This window comes from Podarcis vaucheri, assembly GCF_965113315.1.
Source record: "Podarcis vaucheri genome assembly, chromosome: 7".
In the NCBI taxonomy this organism is placed as follows: Eukaryota; Metazoa; Chordata; class Lepidosauria; order Squamata; family Lacertidae; genus Podarcis; species Podarcis vaucheri.
The window spans coordinates 70,856,712-70,882,926 of NC_138765.1; the positions used below are offsets into that span (position 1 = coordinate 70,856,712).

General features: G+C 46.2%; 1 protein-coding gene across 2 annotated transcripts in view; it reads right to left on the minus strand.

Moving 5' to 3' along the window:
- Positions 1-25,992, minus strand: part of LOC309536228 (tumor necrosis factor receptor superfamily member 1B-like) — a 56,570-nt gene extending 30,578 nt beyond the window's left edge. The window contains exons 1-3 of one of the 2 annotated variants that reach the window (XM_082230241.1): positions 25,841-25,992; positions 6,431-6,530; positions 2,079-2,207 (exon numbers count right to left, since the gene is read on the minus strand). In XM_082230241.1, the coding sequence (XP_082086367.1) occupies positions 2,079-2,207; positions 6,431-6,530; positions 25,841-25,909 (298 nt within the window). In that variant the 5' untranslated portion in view covers positions 25,910-25,992. Of the gene's footprint in view, positions 1-2,078; positions 2,208-6,430; positions 6,531-23,711; positions 23,843-25,840 lie in introns of those variants that run through there. The other variant, XM_082230242.1, reaches the window with a different exon arrangement.
- Between the last annotated feature and the right edge of the window lie 223 nt (positions 25,993-26,215).

Consider the following 26,215-nt stretch of genomic DNA (forward strand, 5'->3'; position numbering starts at 1 on the left):
AGCTCAGTGATGGAGTCTCTGTTTTGCATGCAGAAGGTCACACATTTGATTCCTGGTATCTCCAAATAGGGCTGAGAGAGACCCCTGTCTGATATCCTGGCAAGCCACTTTCAGTCAGTGGAGGCAATGTCAAGATAGATGGCCCACTGGGCTGACTTGGTATAAGGCAGTTTGCTATACTGACTATATCCTTGCTAAAATATGAGAGGCCTCATCAGTATTGGCATTCCACCGGCTCTTGAAGAGACATCTGTTCAGACAAGCATTCCCTGAACTTTTCAATCAAATTGCTGTAACTGTTGGAATTGTTTTGGGGTTTCTTAAACAGGTTTGTTTCATTTTATACTTTAGTAGTGGGCAATATTGGGTAATATGTATTTTCATTATGTGCAGATATTTTAAAATTGCAGCTCCTAGAAGCTCTCAGCATGCGACAGCAGCCACACCCTGTGAATGGCTTCGATTGGCTAGCAAACCAGGGGAGGGCAGCTGATGGGTCTTAAACCCTCAATGAGTTAGGGATTTCCCCTGCATGTGAAGACAGGCTCCGACAGATTGAGCAGACACAACCAATACTGGGTCCAATGGTCAAGAAGGTGGTTTCTGGACATGCTATAGAGGGACGTGAGGAGCAAATGGGGCTTATCAACCTGGGAAGGTAGCCCATCTAGGAGGAGGAAAACTCTGACCCTAAACCTCTGTTACCTTGAAGGATATCTGCGTAAGAAGTAAAGGCTAAGGAGTAAACCCAGAGTAGATTCCCTAAGACGGCTGGATGGTACCAAAAGTATTGCTCTGCTTTCCTTTGGACCACATTGGTGAGGCCGAGACAGGGGTCTTGTCATCTGGGCAGCCCAGGATCTCCACAGCACTGCCTAGGCTTATCTTCTGGGGAGGTCACGTCGGTGCTGCTAACACAGCAATTTGACTTCACCCCCAGAAGCACACTCCATTGTCTCTTGAGGCAGACAGATGTCAACAACAATCCACTTAGAAGTCGATTTGGTATGTAAGTGGTACAGTGGTACCTCAGGTTAAGTACTTAATTCATTCCGGAGGTCCATTCTTAATCTGAAACTGTTCTTAACCTGAAGCACCACGTTCGCTAATGGGCCTCCTGCTGCTGCTGCGCCGCCAGAGCACGATTTCTGTTCTCATCCTGAGGCAAAGTTCTTAACCCGAGGTAATATTTCTGGGTTAGCGGAGTCTGTAACCTGAAGTGTATGTAACCTGAAGCATATGTAACCCGAGGTACCACTGTATATGAATTTAATAACAGCAATAATCGTTCAATTGAGGACCATGAGGGCTGGAATCTTACTTGATATTTAAGTGAAGGGACTGTAGCTCAGTAGTAGAGCACATGCTTTGTGTGCAAAAGCTTGCAGGTTCGACCCACAGCCTCTCCAGTTTGGGCTGGGAATACCCCCTGCCTGAAACCCTGAGCTGCTGGTGCCACTCAGTATAGAGTATTCTGAGCTAGAAGGACCATTAGTCTGACTCTTTATAAGGTAGCTTCCTATTCTCCTAATCAGAGAAATGGCTTTTATGGTATGAAAAGTTACAGGACTTCAAGCAGGAAGTTACAGGACGTGTGCCAATTGGAAATCAAGCAGTACAGTGGTACCTCGGATTACAGACACTTCAGGTTACAGACGCTTCAGGTTACAGACTCTGCTAACCCAGAAATAGTACCTCGGGTTAAGAACTTTGCTTCAGGATGAGAACAGAAATCGTGCTCCGGCGGTGCGGTGGCAGCTGGAGGCCCCATTAGCTAAAGTGGTACTTTAGGTTAAGAACACTTCCAGGTTAAGAACGGATCTCCAGAACGAATTAAGTTCTTAACCCAAGGTACCACGGTATATCTGATCTAAAACTTTTGCAGGCACAAACAGTATTGAAAGCAGGTTCGCATCTAACTGCCCCAATACCATCACGGGTGCAAATCACTGCAAATGCATGATAAAAATGGTGTCTGGAAGGGGGCCCATAAGCATAAGGGACTTGTTTTGCATTATCACCTTCCACCTTCAGGGCCCTCACATTCAGGCTAGCAAGCTCCAGCGAGCTCAACATACCTGTTTTGCATGATGGTGAACAGCTGAAACAGAGTCCAGCTGCACTCCAGACCTCTGTATACGTCCCCTCATCACATGCTACGCACTTTGTGTCAGCGTTTTCAGTGCACTTTTCACGCACACGGGAACCTGCAATGCAAACAAGGGAAATATATTTGTCAGAGGATGAGGCTAGCAACGGAAATGGTTTTAATTCCACTGTAAGAGGAATTAAAAAGGGGGCCTCCAAATATCACTTGGCATAGTCCTTTGTCAAGGTTCTCCTACAACATTCCAGAAAATCCCTCCTGTACCTTTGATTAGTAGATTCTTTCTTGAGGCTTCAGGGGCTGCAATCAGTTCTGTTTGCTCAAAGGCATTTCTTAATTCTTATAGGACTAGTCAGTTCCTATTACATGGGGGGTGGTAATTAATTTCCAATTCACAACCCAAACAACAATTCATTTTTGAATTTTGAAATTTTATGCTTGCAGTTTTGTAATGTCACAGTTGCACTTTTTAGAACAACAGTTCTGGAAACTAATAAATTGACCTCAATGCCCCACTCCCCAGCAGAAAACAGGCATGGTTTTATTGAGATGCAATTGAGGACCAGTTCAGCAATGCCATGGGATGAACATCAAACCAGGAGGAAGCTTCTAACAAAAGGTACACCATCACCTCTAAAAGCCCTATAGGTGCTTTGCCAGGCTGCACTGGGCTAGCAATGCAATTGCATTCAAAGTCTGAAAAATCAGCATGGACCAAGTCTTTAAATGATGGAGGGCAACACAGAAGGTATGGAGATGCAGTGATGTGCTCTGCAACAGGGCATCATCTTTGCATGCAGAAGGTCCCAAATTCAATCTGTGGCACTTCCAGTTATAAGGACCTCTGCCTGGTCATTCTGTTTGGTTATGTCAAAGGTCTGGTCCTAACAGATTAGAGGGAAATGGCTAGATATTTATTAGCCGTTGCTCATGTAACAATCTCCTATAACTGAAAATAGATGAAGACTCTTGACTGTAGTGGGCAGTGTAGCCAACTAGGTTCTACTCAGAGTACAGCCACAGAAATTAATGCAGCTAAGTTAGCCATGCCCAGTAATTTCAATGCACCTACTCTGAGGAGGATTAACATTGAATGCAACCCTGAGTAAATAAAATTCCAAAAATACAACAGACTCGACAAGAATGCATTCTAAACAATATATCCCAGTTATAGTAAAGGTAAAGGGACCCCTGACCATTAGGTCCAGTCGTGACCGACTCTGGGGTTGCAACGCCCATCTCGCTTTATTGGCTGAGGGAGCTGGCGTATAGCTTCCGGGTCATGTGGCCAGCATGTCTAAGCCGCTTCTGGTGAACCAGAGCAGCGCACGGAAAAGCTGTTCACCTTCCCGCTGGAGCGGTACCTATTTATCTACTTGCACTTTGATGTGCTTTTGAACTGCTAGGTTGGCAGGAGCAGGGACCGAGCAACGGGAGCTCACCCCGTCGCAGGGATTCAAACTGCTGACCTTCTGATCAGCAAGTTCTAGGCTCTGTGGTTTAACCCACAGCGCCACCCGCGTCCCTTTATATCCCAGATATAGATGTGCAATATAACTGGAAATATACTCTTGGTAGTCTTATAATTTTCTCCTCGTTACTACTATTGGCTTATTTTGCTGCTATTATATTTTGATGGTGGTTGTACCTTTATGGATTAAAATGGTAAATAATTTGAAAAGGCCTCTGCCTAGAACCCCAAGGAGCTGTTGACAGTCAGCATGGAGACCCTAAAAGGACTGGATCTGTTCTGAGCATTTGCTAGATCACGCTTTTTCCACCACTGCTGCCCCTTCTATTTCTGTTTCATTTTAATGGGGGTTAAGGATAAGAGGGCTAGAGCCACTTTTAATGTTTATGCAGCATTGTTTTAACACAGCGAAAGCCACTTTGCAAGCTTTTCTTAAAATAAAATAAAAATTACTAAGAAGGCTGAATAAATTCAGTTTTAAATGAATGTATCCCCCCCCCCAGGGTACAGTCAAGTCAGTTGATTCAGGATTCACTTGAAAACATTACATCAGTGGATTGGAATTAGAAGCCGTGCTTCCCAGAATCCAAAAAGACTGCAACAGACTGTGAAAAATACCGCTGTTTTTGAGCTCTGTATCAGGGCTGGCTCCACCACTAGGGAGAGTGAGACATTGGCTTTGGGCAGCTGATACTAAGGGCTGCGGCACCCTTACTTCTAAGACAGCCTGCCCTGTAGCCCCTAAAATAATCTGTTGCATTCTAGAGAAGGGCACTCTCACCAGCACTGAAACAAATATTAGCTGCTATTTGGTTGAATTCTCTATATGGAATCGATGAGGAGGGTGGGTCTTTCACGGGCTGAAAGGTTTTCTTGGGCTGCCTCTGCTATGTACCACACTGACTAAAACTACACTTTCCTGATGGGAATTGTAGTCCAGAACTTACGGAGATCCTCTGGGATGAATGAGGCTGGCACAGACAGTACTGCCTGTAACATGGATCAATACTGCAGCTCAGAATAGGGCAAGCTTCTTACGTTCTGTAGATCAGTATGCATTTAATAGACTCCTTTAGCGATCAGTGGAGCATATTTTTTCAATATGCGATGGCTCGCAGACTTTGCCATACATGCATTTATAAAAATCACACTTCCTTTTGTTTTTTTGTTTTTCTGGGTTAAGGGAACGTTCATATGGCAAAAGCTCACTGTAAACAGGAGGCTTTGCCCTTTAACTTCTCTTTTGAGTTCTCCTTTGAGAGCTTTCTGGAAGACACACTTCTGGTCACTGACTCCCCTGCAACACAGGAAACCCAGCTAATTTGCTTGACATTCACCACTTTGCAAAGCTCGCTCTCTTCCCCTGCGCGCTGGTTTCCTGCTTGTTCAGCCAAATTTTGGCAACTGGGGGAGGGGAGGGCAAAGACTTGCTTCTGTCGTAGAGTGCACATGGCCCAGAGTTTTGAAAAAACTGGGTGGCAGGGGAGAGAACAGCTGGGTGGAAGTTAGGGACCCCTGGTGGAAGTTAGGGACTGGGCAGAGGAGGAGGAATGGTGGAGACCACCTCCCCAGCTGGACCCTTCCAGAGAAGAAGAAGACAGTTCAGAATTACAACAGGGGTTTGCGGGAGGTCACAGCTCGGAGGAAGATGAGGGGGAAAGTTGGGAAATAATGGGAGAGGAGGAGGAGAAGGAGACAGAGCAGGAGCAGCTGGCTGACATGTTATCACTAGAAAGCATTCCAGACCCACCATCTCCCAAAACCCGGCGAGCCTTAAAAGTAGGAGAGCAAAGAACTCAGAGACTGATGGCCCTAAGTGGCCACCGTAAAGGGGGTGGGTGGGTGCTGTTGATGAATAAGGAAGTGGAAGAAAAGGCACAAAAGAACAGTGTCAAGGGAAATTGATGGACTATGCAGAACTGGCGAAACTGACATACAAACTGCGAGACAAGGACAACTGTGGCTTTAAAGAAGAATGGGAACTTTTTACAAATTACTTTTAAAAACAACAAAATGAATGGGACTCCTTGGCAGGTTTTGAATAAACATACACAAATTTATTATTGTTAACATAATAGATAGATTATTTAAGGTTTTTTTTACAATTTTATACTATGCAGAGAATAATACATGTTGAAAAACCAGAGAGAGGAATGGAGGGAAGTCTGGGGGATAGGGGGTGGGAAGGAGGTTTTTTTCAGGGGGGGAGGGGGGAAATGGCGGGGGAATGAAGATGATATGTTTTTGATTTGTTATGTTGAAATTCTTAATAAAAACTATTTTTTTTTTTAAAAAAGGAAGTGGAAGAAAAGAGGGGTGGAGATTTACTTGGGACAACACCACTATTTGAAGAGGCTGCGTTCTCAAGCCTCTTTTTGTAAATATTGAATAGAAAGAAGGTGGTAAGGACTTTTCCTTGTCTTATAAGTTCCATGGGGGTTGGTTCTCCTGCTGCCTGACACCTGGAGTTTCTTCATATTGTACAGGGAGGGGGCCAGTGGTGGCTGGTGCCCACTGGGACAGACTGCAGGGAGATCAACAACTGCTGGAGCCAGAAGAAATGCTGGGCAGAGACAACTAACTGCACCTTTGCCTGCCTCCCACTCCTCTTCCTCCTTCCTGCAAGGGCAACACTGAGACTATGGAGGAGGAAGCTGACAGACAGGGCCACTTCCTGGGCTGGCTGTAAGAAAGAAGAGCAGTTGGGCTCAGAGGAGATTGAGGCTGAGCTTGATGGGGCTCCACTTGCCCTAGTGGACAAACTCCACCAACACACCCATTTCCTATTCAGATGCCCATGAGCTGGATGAATGCATCAACTTAACGTTTAGGACTGACTGCAAACACATTACCTGGAGGGCACAAGCTGCAACATTTACGGATGGCTTCGTCATATCGCTCCGTGCGTGGATTCTGGCACTGATTCTGGGGGGTGTACGGTAGTGAGGACACCTGCAGAGATCAAGAGAGAAAATAGGTCTTGAGTGGACAGAAAGCTTGAGTTTGGCCATCACTACCCTGAGATCTGTGGGACGTGGGTGGCGCTGTGGGTTAAACTTGCTGATCAGAAGGTCAGCGGTTCGAATCCCCACGACAGGGTGAGCTCCCGTTGCCCGGTCCCTGCTCCTGCCCACCTAGCAGTTTGAAAGCACGTCAGAGGGCAAGTAGATAAATAGGTACCGCTCCAGCAGGAAGGTAAACAATGTTTCCGTGCACTGCTCTGGTTCACCAGAAGCGGCTTAGTCATGCTGGCCACATGACCCGGAAGCTGTACGCCGTCTCCCTTGGCCAATAAAGCGAGAAGAGCGCCGCAACCCCAGAGTTGGTCAGGACTGGACCTAATGGTCAGGGGTCCCTTTACCTTTACCCTGAGCTCCTTAGGAACGGGTGAGACACTGATTAGGGGCAAAGGAGCAAGAGATAGCAAATCCAGTCCTAGTTCACTCTTGAGCAGAACCAATGTGTGATCCAAGCAGACCAAGGTATAACTAGTATTTCAGCCACAGTGGTGTCATGCTGAATCTCGACGCGCAGGAGTTCATCATGACAGCGTCCAGAGCCCAGGCAACTGGTTCCAACAACCTCTAAGCCAGTGTTTCCTCAAACCTGGGGGTCTAGCTGTTTTGGGACTACAACTCCCATCACCCCCAGTTAGCAGGACCAGTGGTCAGCGATGATGGGAATTGTAGTCCGAACACAACCCAAGTTTGGGAAACCCTGCTCTAAGCTGAAATCCAGGGGCTTTGATTTGGAGAAAAGTTGGTGTTCTCTCCAGATGGCATTATACACAGGATTTCAGGGCCAACCATGTGGATGTGCTGGCAGATTAATGAGGGAGCTGATCTGTGCCGCCACTGACCAGGCGACCACAGCAGCATGGGAATGAAGTGGCCTTGGGCTCTGGCGCAAACTCATCACTGGCGCCAAAGCTTCCTAATGTTGGAGTCAACATAGAAGGGGTCAATACTACGCCTTGAAATCAATAGCTGAAAGGCATCGAAGTGTGCAGCTGTGTGGGGAAAAAGCGACTCCACAGGCTGCTGTTTCTTATGGGCACAACAAGGCCACAAATAGGTACTCTGGAGTATCTTGGTTCGGAAATAGTTGACGGTGCAATGTGCAGAGCAGAGGGTATGAGAAGAAGAGATTCATTACATGCAGGGTGAATAAAAATCAATGGTTTTTTTAAAAAATAAAAATAAAATCAGATTTTTAAAATTGGATTTTTAAAATAAAATGCTTTTGGAGGGAAAAAAATCTTTTTTCCTGTTTAAGTTACCTTATAGTCCAAAGGCTACTCATCAGGAAATAAGGATTTGCTTTAAGTGTTTCATGTGTGCTAAAACTCAGTCGAAAAAAATGTGTAACCACATCAGTTAACAAACATGGATACATACACTATTGAGTTATTGTTTGAGTTAAATAAATTGTTATTAAGGAAATGATTATTTTTCTCCTTCCAATAAAGTACAGCAGAAAAGTTGTCCAAATACAAACAGCGTATTAAACCTCACAATAATTTCATAATTTTCTGTCTCTGTATTTCTAATAGTACAGTATAACCAAATCAGTAATTTTGCATATAACTGTAAAAACTACTCTGAAAATTTATTATTCCAAAAATGAAACCTTCATCTGGTTGTAAATATTAAGTTTATACCAGCAAAAATGAGTCTTTCTGTAAAAAAGAAAAAAAATTAAATCAAGTCTTACTGACTAGTGATTTAAATTGAATGGATTTAAATCAAATCCACCCTAATTACATGCCCAAGTGGCTTCTAATGTGGTTGTCCCACCACATCCACGCTGCCACCGCCAAAAACCTAGAATCCCAGCAGCTCAGTGGTAGAACTTCAGATTCCAAGTTCAATCTCTGGTATCTCCATGTAGGACTCCCTGTCTGAGACCTTAGAGAGCCAATCAGGAGGCATTTCACAGAAAGGCGATGAACACACTCCTGCTTCTTTCTTGATTCCGCCTTGCCTTGGAAGAAGGGCTGCAGCTCAGTAGCAGAGCACTGCTTTGCATGGAGAAATCCCAGGTTCAATCCCTGGCATCTCCAGGTGGCGTGGTCTAAACCACTGAGCCTCTTGGGCTTGCCAATCAGAAGGTCGGCGGTTCGAATCCCCTTGATGGGGTGAACTCCCGTTGCTCTGTCCCAGCTCCTGCCAACCTAGCAGTTCGAAAGCACACCAGTGCAAGTAGATAGACAGGTACCGCTCTGGCGGGAAGGTAAACAGCGTTTCCGTGCGCTTTGGATTCTGTCACGGTGTTCAGTTGTGCCAGAACCGGTTTAGTCATGCTGGCCACATGACCCGGAAAGCTGTCTGTGGACAAATGCTGGCTCCCTTAGCCTGAAAGCGAGATGAGCACCACAACCCCACAGTTGCCTTTGACTGGACTTCATCGTCCAGGGGTCCTTTACCTTTACCTATCTCCAGGTAGAATTGGGAGAGACAGAGCCCTGTCTGAAATTCTAGTGTAGGCACTGCCAGTCAGTGTAGACAATACTGAGGTAAATGAGCCACTGTTCTGACTTGGTACAAGCCAGCTTCCTGTATACCTATCCGGGCCAATTGCTACCCTAATAAACATGTGCAAACATAATCTGCAGGGAGATAATAAGAGAAATCAGAAGTAGGAACAAAAGGTGGAACAGGCCAAAATCAAGGGCAGCCTTCCTCCATGCTTTACTGTAAACCACACAGTGACTTGACTAAGTTTGTTCTTTGGTAGCCAAGATAAACATCTGCACTGAGAGGGAAGTGTCATTTTAGTACACAGGGAAAATGTTTCAATTACTTCTCTGACAGGCATTTAACAGCACTCAGAACTAAGAACTCTCTCTAAGTGGGCTATTGGCCAATAAAAAAATAAGCTAGCAACAATCCAGTTACTTGTTTTCCTTTTTCTTTTTAATGTGTTTAAGTTGGGGCTTTGAGGAACAAGGAGCAAGACACCAATACAGTTCTGGGTGTTAGCCCCCTCAGAAAAACCCAGGAAGGAATGATTGCATGTCTGGTTTGGGCTGTTGCTGACTTTAGCTTAATCTTGAAAACAGAAATAGTTTGGAGCAGAGGGGCTTGCTCTCGGTTCAAAGAACTTATAAGGAATTGCAAGCTGAGCTGAGACAGTGCTGGCCACGTGAAACATCACAATGCACATCAGAGTCTGCCTTGTGCATTTCATGACATTTAGAAAAGTTTTAACACCGGAGAGAATTTGAAAAAAAGAGGGCAAACTTGAATTCCTTTTGAGAAGAAGAATGGAAGCCGCAATAGATCAGCCTAAGAACCTAAGAGCCTGCAGGATCAGGCCAATAGCCCATCTAGTCCAACATCCTGTTCTCAAAGTTGCAGCCAGATGCCTGTGGGTAACCCGCAAGCAGCACCCAAGCAGAAGAGCACCTGCCACTCCTGTGGTTTCCAGGAACTGGTGTTCAAAAGCATTTCTGCCTCCAGCTGAGGAGGCAGAGCATAGCCATTATGGCCAGTGGCCATCAATAGGCCTTCTCTTCCATGAATGTGTCTGGTCCTCCTTTAAGGCCACTCATGTTAGTGTCCATCACTGCCTCCTGTTCTGGAATTTCACTATGCTCTGTGTGAAGTAAAGGTAAAGGGACCGCTGACCATTAGGTCCAGTCGTGACCGACTCTGGGGTTGCGACGCTCATCTCGCTTTATTGGCTGAGGGAGCCGGCATACAGCTTCCAGGTCATGTGGCTGGCATGACTAAGCCGCTTCTGGCAAACCAGAGCAGCGCGCGGAAACGCCATTTACCTTCCCGCCGGAGCGGTACCTATTTATCTACTTGCACTTTTGTGCTTTCGAACTGCTAGGTTGGCAGGAGCAGGGACCGAGGAATGGGAGCTCACCCCGTCTCAGGGATTCAAACCGCCGACCTTCTGATTGGCAAGCCCTAGGCTCTGTGGTTTAACCCACAGCGCCACCCACATCTTTACTGTATACTTTACTGTATACTGTCTTAAACCTTCCACCATTCAGTTTCATGGCAGAAGTCTGAGAAACCTGAGCAGATGAAGCAACAGGCTAAGAACCCACGGAGTGATTTAATATGATGGTCCTACCACTTGGCTGCTTTCTGGGGGCAAAGGTGGTCTAAACCACTGAGCCTCTTGGGCTTGCCGATCAGAAGGTTGGTGGTTTGAATCCCCGCGTGCGATGGAGTGAGCTCCGTTGCTCTGTCCCAGTTCCTGCCAACCTAAAGCACTCCAGTGCAAGTAGATAAATAGGTACCCCTGCAGCAGGAAGGTAAACAGCGCTTCCGTGCACTCTGGTTTCTGTCACAGGGTTCTGTTGCACCAGAAGTGGTTTAGTCATGCTGGCCACATGACCCAGAAAACTGCCTGTGGACAAACGCCGGCTCCTTAGGCCTTAAAGCGAGATAAGCGTTGCAACCCCATAGTCACCTTTGACTGGACTTAACCATCCAAAGGTCCTTTACCTTTTTTACCTAGGGGCAGTGTCGCCTACTGGTTTTCAAGGTGGTTGGCATATGAACACCCAAGGGGGTAATTTCACAGCAGGGAAGTGGAAGAAGTGTCATGGTTTGATCCTGGAGAAGAGAAGACTGAGAAGCCATCTTCAAATCGTTGAATGGCTGCCACATGGAGCAAGCTTGCTTTCTGCTGCTCCAGCAGGTAGGACCCAAACCAATGGATTCAGATTATAAGAAAAGAGACTTGGAACTGAACATTAGGAAGAACCTCTTGATGGTAAGAGCTGTTCAACAGCGGCATGGAATACCTTGGAAAGCGATGGACACTCCTTACTTGGAGGTTTTTAAGCAGAGATTGGATGGCCATCTGTCAGTGATTCTTGAGGTGTGATTCCTGCATTGCAGGGGGTTGAATTTAATGACTCTTGAGTTACCTCTACAATGCTTCCAGTTACAGATAGGTAGCTGTGTTGGTCTGCCATAGTCAAAATAAAAAAATTCCTTCCATTAGCACCTTAAAGACCAACTAAGTTACTGCTACTGGAAGGAACTCTACAATGCTGCAATTCTAAATGTATAGTGAGAAGGGGACCTTAACTGGATACAACCTTTAAAAATGATTCCACATAAAAAAATAGTTCCAACAGAGATGCAAAGTGGGATGGAGATACGTACTTTCAAAGCCCTGTTGAAATTGATGGCGATGATATTAATTGATGATGACGATGATGAAAATTCACATTTCCTAACTGCATGGCTCAGCAGCTCCAACAAGCGTCACTCAGGAAAATGCAGCAAGCAATAGAAAAACCGCAAGGCTTGCAACTGTGAACAGACATTATTTAAGACATCGAAAACAGGCCAGCTTGGCGCGGGGGTGGGGCAGGTAGCAAGGGAAGAGGTTTGCAGCTGCCTGAACTATTTTTAGGCCAATCTGTTTGTGGTTTGCACAGAACACACAAGATCAAGGTCCACTGCAAAATTAAAACTCAAATTAAAAGTCAGCCTCATTCAGCAGTATAGCTCCTAATCTAGAAATCTTCCATTCAAGAACAAAGAGAAAGATAAAGCAGACCGCATTAAATAAATGCATTTGAGTGATGTGGCTGAGGTTTTCCAGAAAGTACTTATCTTCGGCATGGTAGATAAACAGGGCCGAAAGGAAGATCACTGACACCACATAGAATCATGTGAATTAGCAGAAAGTTGGGCTTGGCCCATCATTGAGCTACTGGTCCATTTGTGGTGGACCATCTCACAAGTGGTGGTTAGAATTCTTGCCAAGGATACTAGTCTAATTGGAATAGCTCTGTTCCACATTCCTTATGTTCTTACTAAGCCAAGCTGCATACTCAGGATTACTCAATGCCTATTGATTTCCCCTTCGCTATTAGGAGAGCCCTAACCATGCTTTCTAGCCTTGAGCAGCTTGGCAAGAACAAGCCATGGTTTACCAGTTTTGATGAAACATTAAACTACAGCTGCCCCGTGCAGAAAGGGAGGATCACTGCATGCAAAGGGAAAGGGGAGAATTGGAGTCCTTGAGATGCACTGATGTAGCAGCAAGCCATGGTTTGGCATTCTTGTCAGGATCAGCCCAGTACCTGAAACTGAATCTCTTCATCGTGCCCATAAAAGTATCTCCTAGTATGAGTCAATGTCAACTCAAGGGGAAGTCACTTGTGGAGCGTGAAAGGTGGCAAGAAGCAAACTTTTTGAGTTTATGGTCCGTGGTCCCTCCCGCCTTCAGGTGCGCCAAAAATCTACTTGCCAAGGACACAAGTGGTTATAGAGGAGCAATGAGGAACAGTCTTGGAGTGTAATGTTCTGCTGCCAATCAGAAGCCATGCTTTGGTTTTCAAACATTTTAAATGGACTTCCAGAATGGATTCCGTTCGACTTCTAATGTACGACTGTACGTAGCTGAATACTGCCTCAGTAAGAAATTTGGATGAAAACTCTGGTGAATTTTCACAATGACTTTTTAAAAAGAAAAGAAAAGAAAAGAAATTGCAAACTGATGTGGAAATGTGGAGAATTCAGCTGAAGACTGGAAAAAGTGATGAGCGGAGAGAACCAAAACTGACAGATTTGCTCATTCGCGCACGTGAGACCAGCCCACCCTGCGCTCGTCAGTTGTGGCAGACCTCAAGGTCACAGAGGAAGGCGGAAGGTGAGCTAGAACCCCTCTTCAGGTGAGAAGGTAACTCAAGAGGGGGAGAAGCGGTGACGGGCTGACTAACTCTGCCCACCCAGAACGCATAATGGTAACAGCTAAAAGGGGGGGTAATATGCTGAGATGGTGACAGGAAACAACAGAAAGAATAGCCATATCGGCTGCATGACAAAACCACAGTGATGAAGCCACCCACTTTCTGACATCAGAACCTGTGGCTGTGGAACGAAAAAAGAAGAACAGAATATCTGAGGTCGCTGCGCAAAGCAGCAAAATTTTGCACATATGAAAAAGGGAAACGAAGTTCCGCTCCCTGCTCCCTCCGAAAAACATAAATGTCCATTGAGCGATATTAAAGAAAGAAACACCAACCGGGTCACATTTTGCTCACAGAGAGGGGCAAGGAAGAAGCCCAGGAAACACAGAGCGCATGATTCATTGTGAGACCACACTCTTGTGCAAGAACGTCGCTGTCGCACCGAAAGGGGGGCTTTTGGATGCGCATCCTACACATGACCCAAATTTCACTTGTGTGGGGAAAGCCCATTCCAAAGGTCTGCTATCGCGTAGTGGTTAACCTCAGGCCTGGGGAAAGAATGTCCCCCTGACCCAGGAATCCCTATACAGCCCTTGGGACTCTCCCCAGACCACACAACAGCCCTGATCGGCACCCTCTGGCAATGCTGAGGCCAATGGTGAGCCCAAGAAAGCATTGGGCAATTTCTCCTTCCCACTGGAGAAATTCAGCTACGTAGCTGCTGCCACTCTCCCAAACCACCTGTGCGTAGGGTGGAGAATTTGGGGGGTCCACTTGGGAAAAGTTCTAACATCAGCACAAGTGGGCTTTTGTGTTTCCCCCGTTTCTGGTGGGCTCTGCAATGAGATAAGCAGGCACCCGACTGGTGACTATCATAGATGGAGAGCAGCTCTTTGGGGTTTCAGCCAAGCCCGTTACCGTTATCAGACAAAGTTCCTGGAAGATGGCAACTGCAAGAACATTGGCCTCTCAGAAAAAAAAAATGTTCTTCCTTTGAGGTATTTAAGCAGAGGTTGGATGGCCAACTGCCCACTGTTTGTCAGCTGTGATTCCTGTATTGCAGGGAGCCGGACTAATAATAATAATAATAATAATAATAATAAATTTTATTTATACCCCGCCCTTCTCAGTTAAAAAACCAGGCTCAGGCCAGCTAACAACAAATTTAAAACACTTTAAAACACTTAATTATAAAAGCAGCATAAAATACAGTATAAAAACATGAATAACAATAAAAATCGAAAATCGAAAATCAGACAACTCTCGGGGTCCCTTCCACCTCTACAATTTGAAGTTGCAAACTACACCACTGCTCTGACAGCTGCTGCATGAAAACCTGTGGGGGTGTAGGTGGCGTCACTCCCAGGATCCCCCTATAAACTCTATACCCTTTTAAATGTATTTAGCGGAGTGGGGTTATTGGTTTGTTCTTGTTTTTATTGTGTATTTTGTGTTTTTTATCTTGTATTTTTATGTTGTGAACTGCCCTGAGTTCTATGGGTGAAGGGTGGTATACAGATTTAATAAACACTAATTATTATTATTATTATCAGCAGCAGCAGCAGCAGCATTGAGTTGACACAGCAGCCCTCTGCCTGAAACCCTGAAGAGCACTACCAGTTCTGGGCTGGGTGGGCTGCTTGTCTGACTCAGTATAAATCAGCCCTTTCTCCAGAAACATGAGGGCTAGAATCTTACTTCATGTTAAAAAGAAAGACCGTAGCTTGGTGGTAGAGCAACAGCTTTGCATGCGGAAAGCTCCAGGTTCAACCCCTAAAGGCATCTCTAAGTAGGGGTGGGAGAAGTTCCTGTTTGAATCCCTGGAGAGCAGCTGCCAGTCAGTGTAGACAACACTGAGCTACATGGACCAATGGGCACAGGGCAGTTTCCAATATTATCTTTATCGATTTTCTAAAAAAACAAAACAAATGCTGTTCTCTCCTTGGCTTGATCAGTTGCCTGTTTGATACTTGGCACAGCTGTCTGTGGGTTTCTTCATTCTGGGGCGATGACTCACCGCAAGGCGCTGTTATTTCCTAACTGTTACGTTAGCCCTTTCCAAAACACAGCGATACAGTTAACGTGAGAGTCACACTTCGGAGATGGATTTGAGTCACACTTCCTGTAATTCGCCTATTTGCGATACCTTCCCTCCACCCCCCATCCCTTGTGCAAACCATGAGTGTGGGTGTTAAGGAGGTAGCAAGCTTCACTGCAGGGAGACTGCAGCTCAGCATGGAAAAATTACTGCACAACTATTTGCACTGGTATCCTCACTTTGCCTTCAATGAGCTCAAGGCAGCATACATGCTTCCTTCCATTTTTTTTTGCCCTCACAACAACCCTGCGAAGTAGAACTGAGCTGAAAGGCAGTGAGTAGCTCAATGATAATTTGGATTGGAGTCTGCCCAGTCCTAACCTAAAGCTGTAACTAGCTCTCAAAGGTGTGTACCGCCAAAGAAAGCAAATTGTATAAGACTAGGAGCTACCGCTCCTGCTTATGTTGCTCGCCAGACCCACGTGTGTCCCCCCAACCCTGCTTTATTCGAACCCCTGCCATTGTTTAAAAATGCAATTTTAACATTCTCTTTTGCTCCCTCCCTTCATACAGATCCAGGATTGCAATGAGGTATGTACTACAAATCCCACAGTGTGGGCTGTGTGACGACAGCCTTGTGTTTTTATGTATATAGGAAGAAAAAGGGAACCATTCAACTAATGAAGGGGTATTGCATTGGGAGTACTTTGGCAGCTGAAGCTCCCACACTCATGTGGCACAGAGAGGAGAGGTGTGCTCTTTAAAAGTGCACTGCAAAGGAACACATATGCTAAGCTCGTTGTAGCTCAGTGGTTAGAGCAGATGAACTGCACACAAAAGCTCCTGGGTTCAATCCCAGCACCTCTAGGTAGGAAGCATCCACAGTCCTAGGGTCCCAGTCTGTCAATTTGCATTGAGAAGCAAACACAAATAAATACTAAAACTCTGTGCTTCAGGGCACAGATTTGGGCACTCCCAAATGACCTACTTATTCAACGTTCCTCCTGACATGTTTGCAGGGAAGCGAGGTGATGTTGCTTCAAAGCAAGCATTTCACCGTCACTTTCCTTCCTGCAAAAAAGTCTGTCCGTTTGGGGTAGCATCTTTGTTTGGGGAGATCTCCAGAGCAGCTTTAATGGCGCAGCCTGAATTTGCTGCCAAGTGATGGAATCACACCTGAAAACAGCCACAGACTGGATTAGCCCTCCTTGCAGTTACAGCAAGGGAGCAGAAGGTGGTTGTTGGGGAAGGTTTGGAGGCAGCAGACGTATTTTTCGCTCTATAAGACGCACCAGACCATAAGACGCACCTAGTTTTTAGAGGAGGAAAACAAGAAAAAAAATACTCTGAATCCCAGAAGCCAGAACAGCAAGAGGGATTGTTGTTTTGCTGTTCTGGCTCCTGGGATAGCTGCGCAGCCTGCATTCGCTCCATAAGATGCACACACATTTCCCCTTACTTTTTAGGAGGGAAAAAGTACGTCTTATAGAGCAAAAAATACAGTACCATTTCTGGTTCGGCCTCAAACAGCAAAATGTAGTAGGAAATGAAATAGGAAGGGAGGTTGGGGTAACGTTTGCATTGTTTTGAAAAGCTGAGATTATCCTCTGGCCAAATATTGTTCTTTTCCAACTCCTTCCAAGTAACTGTTTCACTCAGATAAGATTTTGGCAGGGAGGCAGCTGTTAATTAAACATTTTGTTCAGGAATTGGTGTGTGGGATTGCCACTTGTTCCTATGGGAATGTTGAGCAGGCAGTTTCCCTGCTAAGCTCTAGGAAGCTCTAGGGGGGAAATCATTGCTCAGATGGGGGGGGGAGAGACGAGACGTACCATAGAATCAAAGAGCTGGAAGAGACCCATTGAGTGCAATGCAGGAATCGCAGCTAAAGAAACCATGAGAACAGACAGGCACATGTATGAGAAGCTGCCTTAGCCATACAAGGCAACCAAAATGTTCAAAGGGATTGAGTGCCTGCCAGATGAGGAAAGGTAGAATTGCAGAGTTGGTTGCAGTGTTTGGGGCATTTTAAATTTTGAGAAAAGGCGAGCAAGAGATGGCACAGGGTAACGGTTTTTAAAATTATGTGTGGCATGGAAAAAGTGACTAGAGAAAAGTTTTCTCCTTCTTAAGCAGCACTGGAACTCCTAGAATGCAACAATAATAATAATAATACAGTGGTACCTTTGGTTGTGAACAGGATCTGTTCCGGAGCCCCGTTCACAACCTGAAGCGAACGTAACCCGCGTCTGTGCACACGCGGGTCGTGATTCGCCGCTTCTGCGCATGCACATGACGTCGTTTTGCGCGTCTACGCATGCGCGAGCGAGGAAACCAGGAAGTAACCCTTTCCTGTACTTCTGGATTGCTGCGGGACACAACCTGAAAAGACGTAAGCTGAAGCTAAGGTAACAAGAGGTATGACTGTAATTATTATTATTATTATTATTATTATTATTATTATTATTATTATTATTAATTTCTACCCCGCCCATCTGGCTGGGATTTCCCAGCCACTCTGGGCAGCTTCCAACAAGACATTAAAAATACATTAAAACATCAGTCATTTAAAACTTCCCTAAGGCTGCCTTATTTTCTTGACATCTGATGGGAGGGCATTCCACAGGGCGGGCGCCACTACCAAGAAGGCCCTCTGCCTGGTTCCCTGTATTCAGCAACCAACAAAGCTGAATGTTGGGAGATTTAGGACAAATAACAGAAAGGACTTTTACACGCAGCGCATGGTTAGACTATGGAACTCACTCTCACAGGAGGCAGAGATGGGGACCAACGTGGATGGCTTTAAAAGAGGATTAGGAATATTCATGGAGGGTCAGGCTATCACTGGCTACTAGTAATGATGGTGATGCTTTGCCTCCACAGCTGGAAGCACCAAATGCTTCTGAATACAGTGGTACCTCGGGTTAAGTACTTAATTTGTTCCAGAGGTCCGTATTTAACCTGAAACCAGTGGCGTACCGTGGGTTGTCAGCACCCGGGGCAAGGCAAGTAATTTGCGCCCCCTAACCCGTGGATTTGCGCCCCCTAACCCTAAACCCCCAGATGTTGCGCCCGGTGCGGCCGGCCCCCCTGCACCCCCCACGCTACGCCACTGCCTGAAACTGTTCTTAATCTGAAGCACCACTTTAGCTAATGGGGCCTCCTGTTGCCGCCGCGCCACTGGAGCACGATTTCTGTTCTCATCCTGAAGCAAAGTTCTTAGCCTGAAGCACTATTTCTGGGTTAGCAGAGTCTGTAACCTGAAGCGCCTGTAACCTGAAGCGTCTGTAACCTGAGGTGCCATTGTACCAGAAACAAGGAGGAAGTGTTCTTGTGCTTGGGTCCTGCTTGCAGGTTTCCCAGGGCATTTTGAGAACAGATGCAGGACTGGATCAGGCATGGACCTAATTATATTCCCTTGTGCTAGATTCCATCAGGCCATTGGTCCATCTAGCTCTGTATTGTCTACACAAGTGTTCTTCAAGCTTGGGTCCCGAGATGCTCTTGGCCTGCATCTCCTATCATCCCTGACCACTGGGCAAAGCTGGCTGGGGCTGATGAGAGTCCACCAACATCTGGAAGGTCACCACTTCCCCATCCCCATGTCAAAGGATACAGATTTCATCCTCAACTTAACCGTGATTTAATCCCAGCTGTATTATTCTTGCCTCTTCCTCTTTACTTCCCTTTTTAGTTTAGAGATCTTGAGACGAGCAGCAACCAGCAGAGAGAGAATTAATTGTCAAGAAGCAAGGTTAGCCTTGGCACTCTCATCAATGAATAAGAGACAGAGCTCAGCATCCAAGGTGACCTGCTAGCCAACAACAATACCCATCTCCACTGCAACCTGCTTCCCAAACTTGTGTACATAGTCGCACCCCTACCACAAAAACCAATATGTTCCTCGTACCTTACAATCCTGTTCATCTAGTGATCTCTCACGGGTGGAAGGACGCGCCATGTTATTCTATGGGGGGTGGTGGTGGAGGAATCTGACTCATAAAATACATGCTGCCAGCGGTGAAATAGACCTCTCCGTCTTTGCTTCAGCTTAGGGGCGTTTGTGATTAACATGACAAAACAATCTCATGGCTGGCACATCACCACTAAATATGTGTTTATTTGGCAACTTGCATGAACATCTGGTACGTTTGGTAGAAATCCGAACCTTGTATTCCACTAAGTAATATATTTTACACCATTCATTCTTTTTAAGCCTCCTATGATTATTATTTTATTGTCTTCTTGTGATGTTGTGGTGTGGTGTAGTGTGGTGTAGTGGTTAAGAGCAGAGGACTCATAATCTGGTGAACCGGGTTCGATTCCCTGCTCCTCCACATGCAGCTGCTGGGTGACCTTGGGCTAGTCACACTTCTCTCTGAAGTCTCTAAGCCTAACTCACCTCACGGAGTGTTTGTTGTGGGGGAGGAAGGGAAAGGAGAATGTTAGCCACTTTGAGACTCCTTAAAGGTAAAGGTAAAGGTACCCCTGACCATTAGGTCCAGTCGTGGATGACTCTGGGGTTGTGGCGCTCATCTCACTCTATAGGCCGAGGGAGCTGGTGTTTGTCTGCAGACAGCTTCCGGGGCAAGTGGCCAGCATGACTAAGCCATTTCTGGTGAACCAGAGCAGTGCACAGAAATGCCATTTACCTTCCCACTGGAGCGGTACCTATTTATCTACTTGCACTTTGATGTGCTTTCGAACTGCTAGGTCCTGCTAGGGAAGGAGCAGGGACCGAGGAACAGGAGCTCACTCCATTGCGAGGATTCAAAGCGCTGACCTTCTGATCGGCAAGCCCTAGGCTCTGTGGTTTAGACCACAGTGCCACCCGTGTCCCTTTGAGACTCCTTAGGGTAGTGATAAAGCAGGATATCAAATCCAAACTCTTCTTTTTCTTCTTCCTGTTTTTTGGCTGATAGGGTGAACCTACAGAATCAGCTTGACACAATCATCCCTTTGCAACTTTCTATAAGGGTCACTTACTTTTACGGAAAGGGCTGGCGCTGTGATGTTTCTATTAAATCCATCTGATCTCTTATATTTGCATATTGTATATGAAAATATATTGGGACGCGGGTGGCGCTGTGGGCTAAAGCCTCAGCGCCTAGGGCTTGCCGATCGAAAGGTCGGCGGTTCGAATCCCCGCGGCGGGGTGCGCTCCCGCTGCTCGGTCCCAGCGCCTGCCCACCTAGCAGTTCGAAAGCACCTCCGGGGGCAAGTAGATAAATAGGTACCGCTTACCAGCGGGAAGGTAAACGGCGTTCCGTGTGCGGCTCTGGCTCGCCAGAGCAGCGTTGTCACGCTGGCCACGTGACCCGGAAGTGTCCCCGGACAGCGCTGGCCCCCGGCCAATAGATGTGAGATGGGCGCACAAACCCCAGAGTCTGTCAAGACTGGCCCATTCGGGCAGGGGTACCTTTACCTTTACCTTTATATGAAAATATACATATATGTATCTATTTTAATACTACTACCAATGTCCTGCCTTGTTAATAGCTGCCCATTCTGAGTTAATTCTTCAAATCTGGGAATCCCCTTCTTTTCTCAGTTAATAAAATCTGCAACGAAAGGGGGAGATCTTTCTGTTCAGTCTGTCATAAAACAGGATGCAAACCTTTGCCTATATACATCCAGGGCTTTTTTTTCCAGCTGGATCTCAGTTTCGGCACCTCTCAGGTGGGCGCCATTGCCATTATAAGAGAACAAGGGAGGCATTTGTGCTGAGTTCTGGAACCTCTTTTTCTAGAAAAATAACACTGTATACCTCTATACCTTTGCTGCTCATTGCTAAACTAAGTTGAAGGTAAACATATGGAACAGATAAGAAGTTCGGAATAAACTAGCCAGTCAAGTATTTACTATTTATGGTCCCCACCCCCAGCATATGAGTCTTCACTGTGTTTGAGTCATGCTTTCACTGTCTACCTCTGGCCTTTGCCCTGCCGCCATCACCGTTAATCAAAGGAGTAAACAAGACCAAACTTTTGTCGTAATAATAATAATAATAATAATAATAATAATAATAATAATTTACTTGTACCCATCCATCTGACTAGGTTGCCCCAGCCACTCTGGGCAACTTCTAGCATATATAAAAACATAGTAAAACATTAAACCTTAAAAAGCTTCCCTATACAGGGCTGCCTTCAGATGTCTCCTAAAAAACATCTGCCTTCAGATGTCTCCTAAAATTACTCATCTTCTTGACATCTGATGGGAGGGCATTCCCTAGGGTGGGCGCCATACCGAGAAGGCCCTGAACTCAAGTTAAAGTCCCCATTTCACCGAGTGATGCTGAACCTTAGAAATTAAAAGGAAGGAGCTACAGTTATGAGCTAAGTCAAAATAAGAAACATGCTGTTTCCAGATCAGACCTGAGGGTGCCTCCAGCCTGTCACTGTTTTGCAAGAAGGATTCAAACACATATCGAGAAATTTTGGTTTGGGCAATTAAAGTTGATTCAAGTGCTCTGTCACCCTGACACAGCAAATCCACTGTTAAAAAAAAGGAACCAGACTTTTGCAGTTAGGAAAAAGGAAATGCGTTGAAATGTGTGGGGTGGGTGGGTGTATAAACAGTATGCAAAGCAAATAAGGAGGAATGCTCCTTGTCCTGCAAACTGCAAATTGAAACAAATGCTCAATAAAGACCAGACATAGTCTAAGCCTCGCCTAAGGTTTTTTTTGCAAGCAAATTAGGATGAATGTTCAATAAACAACGAATGCTCAGTCAAGTGGAAGAGCCCTGAGACTTTCCGATAAAATCCAGGCCCTTTCATGCACTACTTGCATACGGGGTGTAATTATGAAGACTTTGCCTTCAACATTGCATGTGTTGCCTACAGTTGCTGGAAGAGGAAAAAGCAGCATAGTCCTGCTTGCATGTAGAGCTTCTGTCAATGTTTGTGATGCATAATTATTTAGAACTGCGAAATCCCAAGCAGAGGTCTCCAACATTTTTTTTCAAATTGTGCAACAAAATGACAAAAGGAGTTCTAATGTAAATTCAATGCAAAGAAAGAGAGAGGGCATTGGGACAAAAAAGAAAAAAGAAAGTGTAAATTCCCCAAACTTCCCATGTATACCAGGAGGACTTAACAGATTGTGCTTTCTCCAGAAAAAAAGGGGTTGTGGTGAGCAGCAAATGTCAACTCAGTGCAAAGAAAAGAAACTTAAACACAAGAGTCCATCCCACACAGACAAGTTATTAGTAAAGGTAAAGGGACCCCTGACCATTAGGTCCAGGCATGGCTGACTCTGGGGTTGCGGCGCTCATCTCGCTTTATTGGCCGAGGGAGCCGGCGTACAGCTTCTGGATCATGTGGCCAACATGACTAAGCCGCTTCTGGCGAACCAGAGCAGCGCATGGAAACGCCGTTTACCTTCCCACTGGAGCGGTACCTATTTATCTACTTGCACTTTGATGTGCTTTCGAACTGCTAGGTTGGCAGGAGCAGGGACTGAGCAACGGGAGCTCACCCCGTCACGGGGATTCGAACCGCCGACCTGATCGGCAAGCCCTAGGCTCTGCAGTTTAACCCACAGCGCCACCCACATCCCTTACACAAGTTACTGACATGCCTCAAAAGAGCTGCGTGACAGGTATAGGAAGGGCAGCTTTGTATTGGGAATTTTTAAGAAAGGGCTTGAAGTTTTATTTTAAGAAGGCCTCTCTGGATCAGGCCGATGGTCCATCTAAGTCCAGCATCCTGTTCTCACAGTGGCCAACCAGATGCCTAAGGCTAGCACTGGATGTAGCAGTGGGTTCACTCTTAAGTACGCAGGACTTAGTTGGCCACAGCCCCATGCAGAGAAATTGTGCTATAGAAATAAATAAATTCTAGACACTTCCAGATCTGCTATTTCACAAAAGAGATACAATCACGCACCAGTAAAATCAGGCAGCAGAAACTGAAGTGAATTTGGAGCCCTTGCTCAACAAACCTGCTGCCTCTCCTATTTTTATTTTTTAGAAAATGATATTTTTTTTTGCAGTAAGAAACATGCCAGGAAAATGTGCTGGAAAGTGTGGCATAACAGTTCCTCGGTCTGATGTCATCTAACCAGCCCACAAAGAAATCAGAAGACACACTTGATAAATAACCAACATCACCTAACCTCTCTGGGGAAAAAAACTTTTCGCCAACAAATCAGGGTGAGCTCTGAGCAAAGTGACAGCCACCAGATGTTTGCGGCTGTGAGCTTTAAGCTGCAATCCTATGCACTTAATAATAATAATAATAATAGTAATAATAATTTATACCCTGCCCTCCCCAGCCAAGACCGGGCTCAGGGCGGCTAACAACCGATATAAAAACAAATTGATTGAAATACAACTTAAAAACAAGATTAAAATACAACATTAAAACATTAAAATGCAGCCTCATTTCAATGGAAACCCAAATCAAAAACTTGGGACTGACTTCTGAGTAGGCACATAATAGGCTTGTGATTGAAAATGGGATGAGACACATTCCTGGAGGACTGTCGACGGGTATCTGATTGTTTTATTTACATCCCACCTTTCTTTCAATGAGCCCAAAGTGCTGAGCACCATTCTCCCTCCCTCCCATCTATCACCCATTTTATCCTCCTAACAACCCTGCCAAGCTGAGAGGGTCGTAACTGGTCCACGGCCACAAAGAAGTTTGAACCTGGAACACTCTGTTCCTAGCCAGACATTCTGCACCAGGCAGTCTAATGCTTATCTGCTCAAAACTCCCAGTGGAAGAAGCTGAAAAGTGGTCTGGATCCAACCACCCCTGGCCTGGTTTCCTCCAGTTATTTTGGTCCTGGTGACTGTGAAGGTTGTTGCAACCCAAAGCAGAACGGAGTGTATCTTTACAACAAAAGTGAAGACCGACACTCTTTGGGACTTGGAGACTTCTGTACTGCAGGTGAGCTTTGGACAATTTTTCTTAAAACTGCTGCAGCAGAATTGTCAGTCGTATGAATTTGCTGAGCCCACCCACAAGGAATGCTCTCTTCCAATTTGTTGCCTCTGAAGAAGACTATAAATTAAAATGTGCCTGTGGCGTTTTCTTCAAACACACTTGTTGCAACAGGCTTTCTTACTGAGGATATCAGAGTTTTGGTCAACCAGATCTTTGCATTTCATGGCTGTGGCGCAGTCAGCATTGGACAGAAATATCCCATCAGCTCAGGTAGATATTTCAGAACACATTGACTTGATAGAACACACAATGTCTGCACTTCAGTGTCGTGAAGCTGCATATGACTGCTTGGGTATTACTGTATATATTCTACTGTCCAAAGTCCAGTGGTATTTACAAAGGCTTAGTCTTTGCAAAGTTTCTAAACCTTTGCGTTACACAGTGTTTATTTAGTATCTTGCCTGTATCGCCTCTTTTGTAATGCAAAGACTATACGAGCTGCTGAAAAGTTTTATAGCTATGGTAACCTGTATTTTCCAGCAATCATTCCCTGCCCCACTGAATGTGGAGAGATTCAAATATATGTTTTTAGGGTGGGGAGGCAAGTACAGTGGTACCTTGGGTTACATACGCTTCAGGTTACAGACTCCGCTAACCCAGAAACAGTACCTCGGGTTAAGAACATTGCTTCAGGGTGAGAACAGAAATCGTGCTCTGGCGGCACAGCGGCAGAAGGCCAGTACCTCGGGTTAAGTACTTAATTCATTCCGGAGGTCTGTTCTTAACCTTAAACTGTTCTTAACCTGAAGCACCATTTTAGCTAATGGGGCCTCCTGCTGCCATGGTGTCACTGGAGCACGATTTCTGTTCTCATCCTGAAGCAAAGTTCTTAACCCGAGGTACTATTTCTGGGTTAGCGGAGTCTGTAACCTGAAGCGTATGTAACCTGAAACGTCTGTAACCCGAGGTACCACTGTAATCCTTCTGCCTCTGGGGAAGGGACAGAGCAATATCCTGGGAGGGGGGGCAATATAACAGCTTTCACGTGAATGGAGATATAGAGCCATAGGGACACACTGTTGCATGTACCTGTTGGATGTCTGCCTGTCTCATGGAGACATGGAATGCACTCCAGGGAACTTTAGGAGCTGAATCGAATGTGGGGCTGTGCTTTAAGGACACAGTAAGGCATCTGTTAAAGGGGGATTGGCAGTGGATGGAGTATAATTAATTAAAAACGATTCTTAACTGCTTAATGCTATTAAAAATAAACCCTAGGCAAACCCACAGTGAAAAGCAGGAATGGTTGGCACTGTCCGGGCAGGAGCCTGGGGGGGGGGGGCGGCGGACTGAGGGGCTTTTCCTGGCTTCGGTTCTTGGGGGTCCTAAGGACGCGGTGGAGGGCTGGCTTGGGACTGGGAGGGTGTCCGTGGACTGGGTTGGGGGGGGGAGCTGAATAGGATAGTGGGGGTCGCGCTTTGTGCTTCTAGGAAAAGAAGTGGGGTCTTTTGATGGGGGTTGGGTGGGAGCCTGCCTCTGTGATTTGGTTGGGGGCTGAATGGGACGGGGCAGCTCTAAGGACACCGGGTGGGGGAACCTGGGGACGACGACTCTGTCCTGGGGGTGGGAGAGCCCACGGAAGGGGCTGCCTCTCTTACCTTCAGGAGCCCCACCAGCTGCAGCGCCCCATACAGGAGGAGCCCCGCGGAGCGACAGCGCGCCGACATCTCGCTCACTCGCAGCGGAAAGCGAAAGAAGCGGCGGCTATTGCCTCGGGCGCCCCAAGTCGAGGCGAGATCCAAAGGGGCGGGGAAGGGGCCGGCCCGGAGGAGGGCTGGGCACCGGAGCCAGCGCGCTCAGCTTCCGGATTGGACCCAAGGAGCCAAAGTAGGGGGATACACCGGGCGCCTCTGAGCATGTCCAGAGAGCGCTTTCTCGCAGTCCCGAGGAGAGTTTTGTGCACTATACGCGCGCAGAGGCGTCGCTCTCGCGGAATAAGCGATCGCTAAGGAGGGGCGGTTTTCTGGACGCGC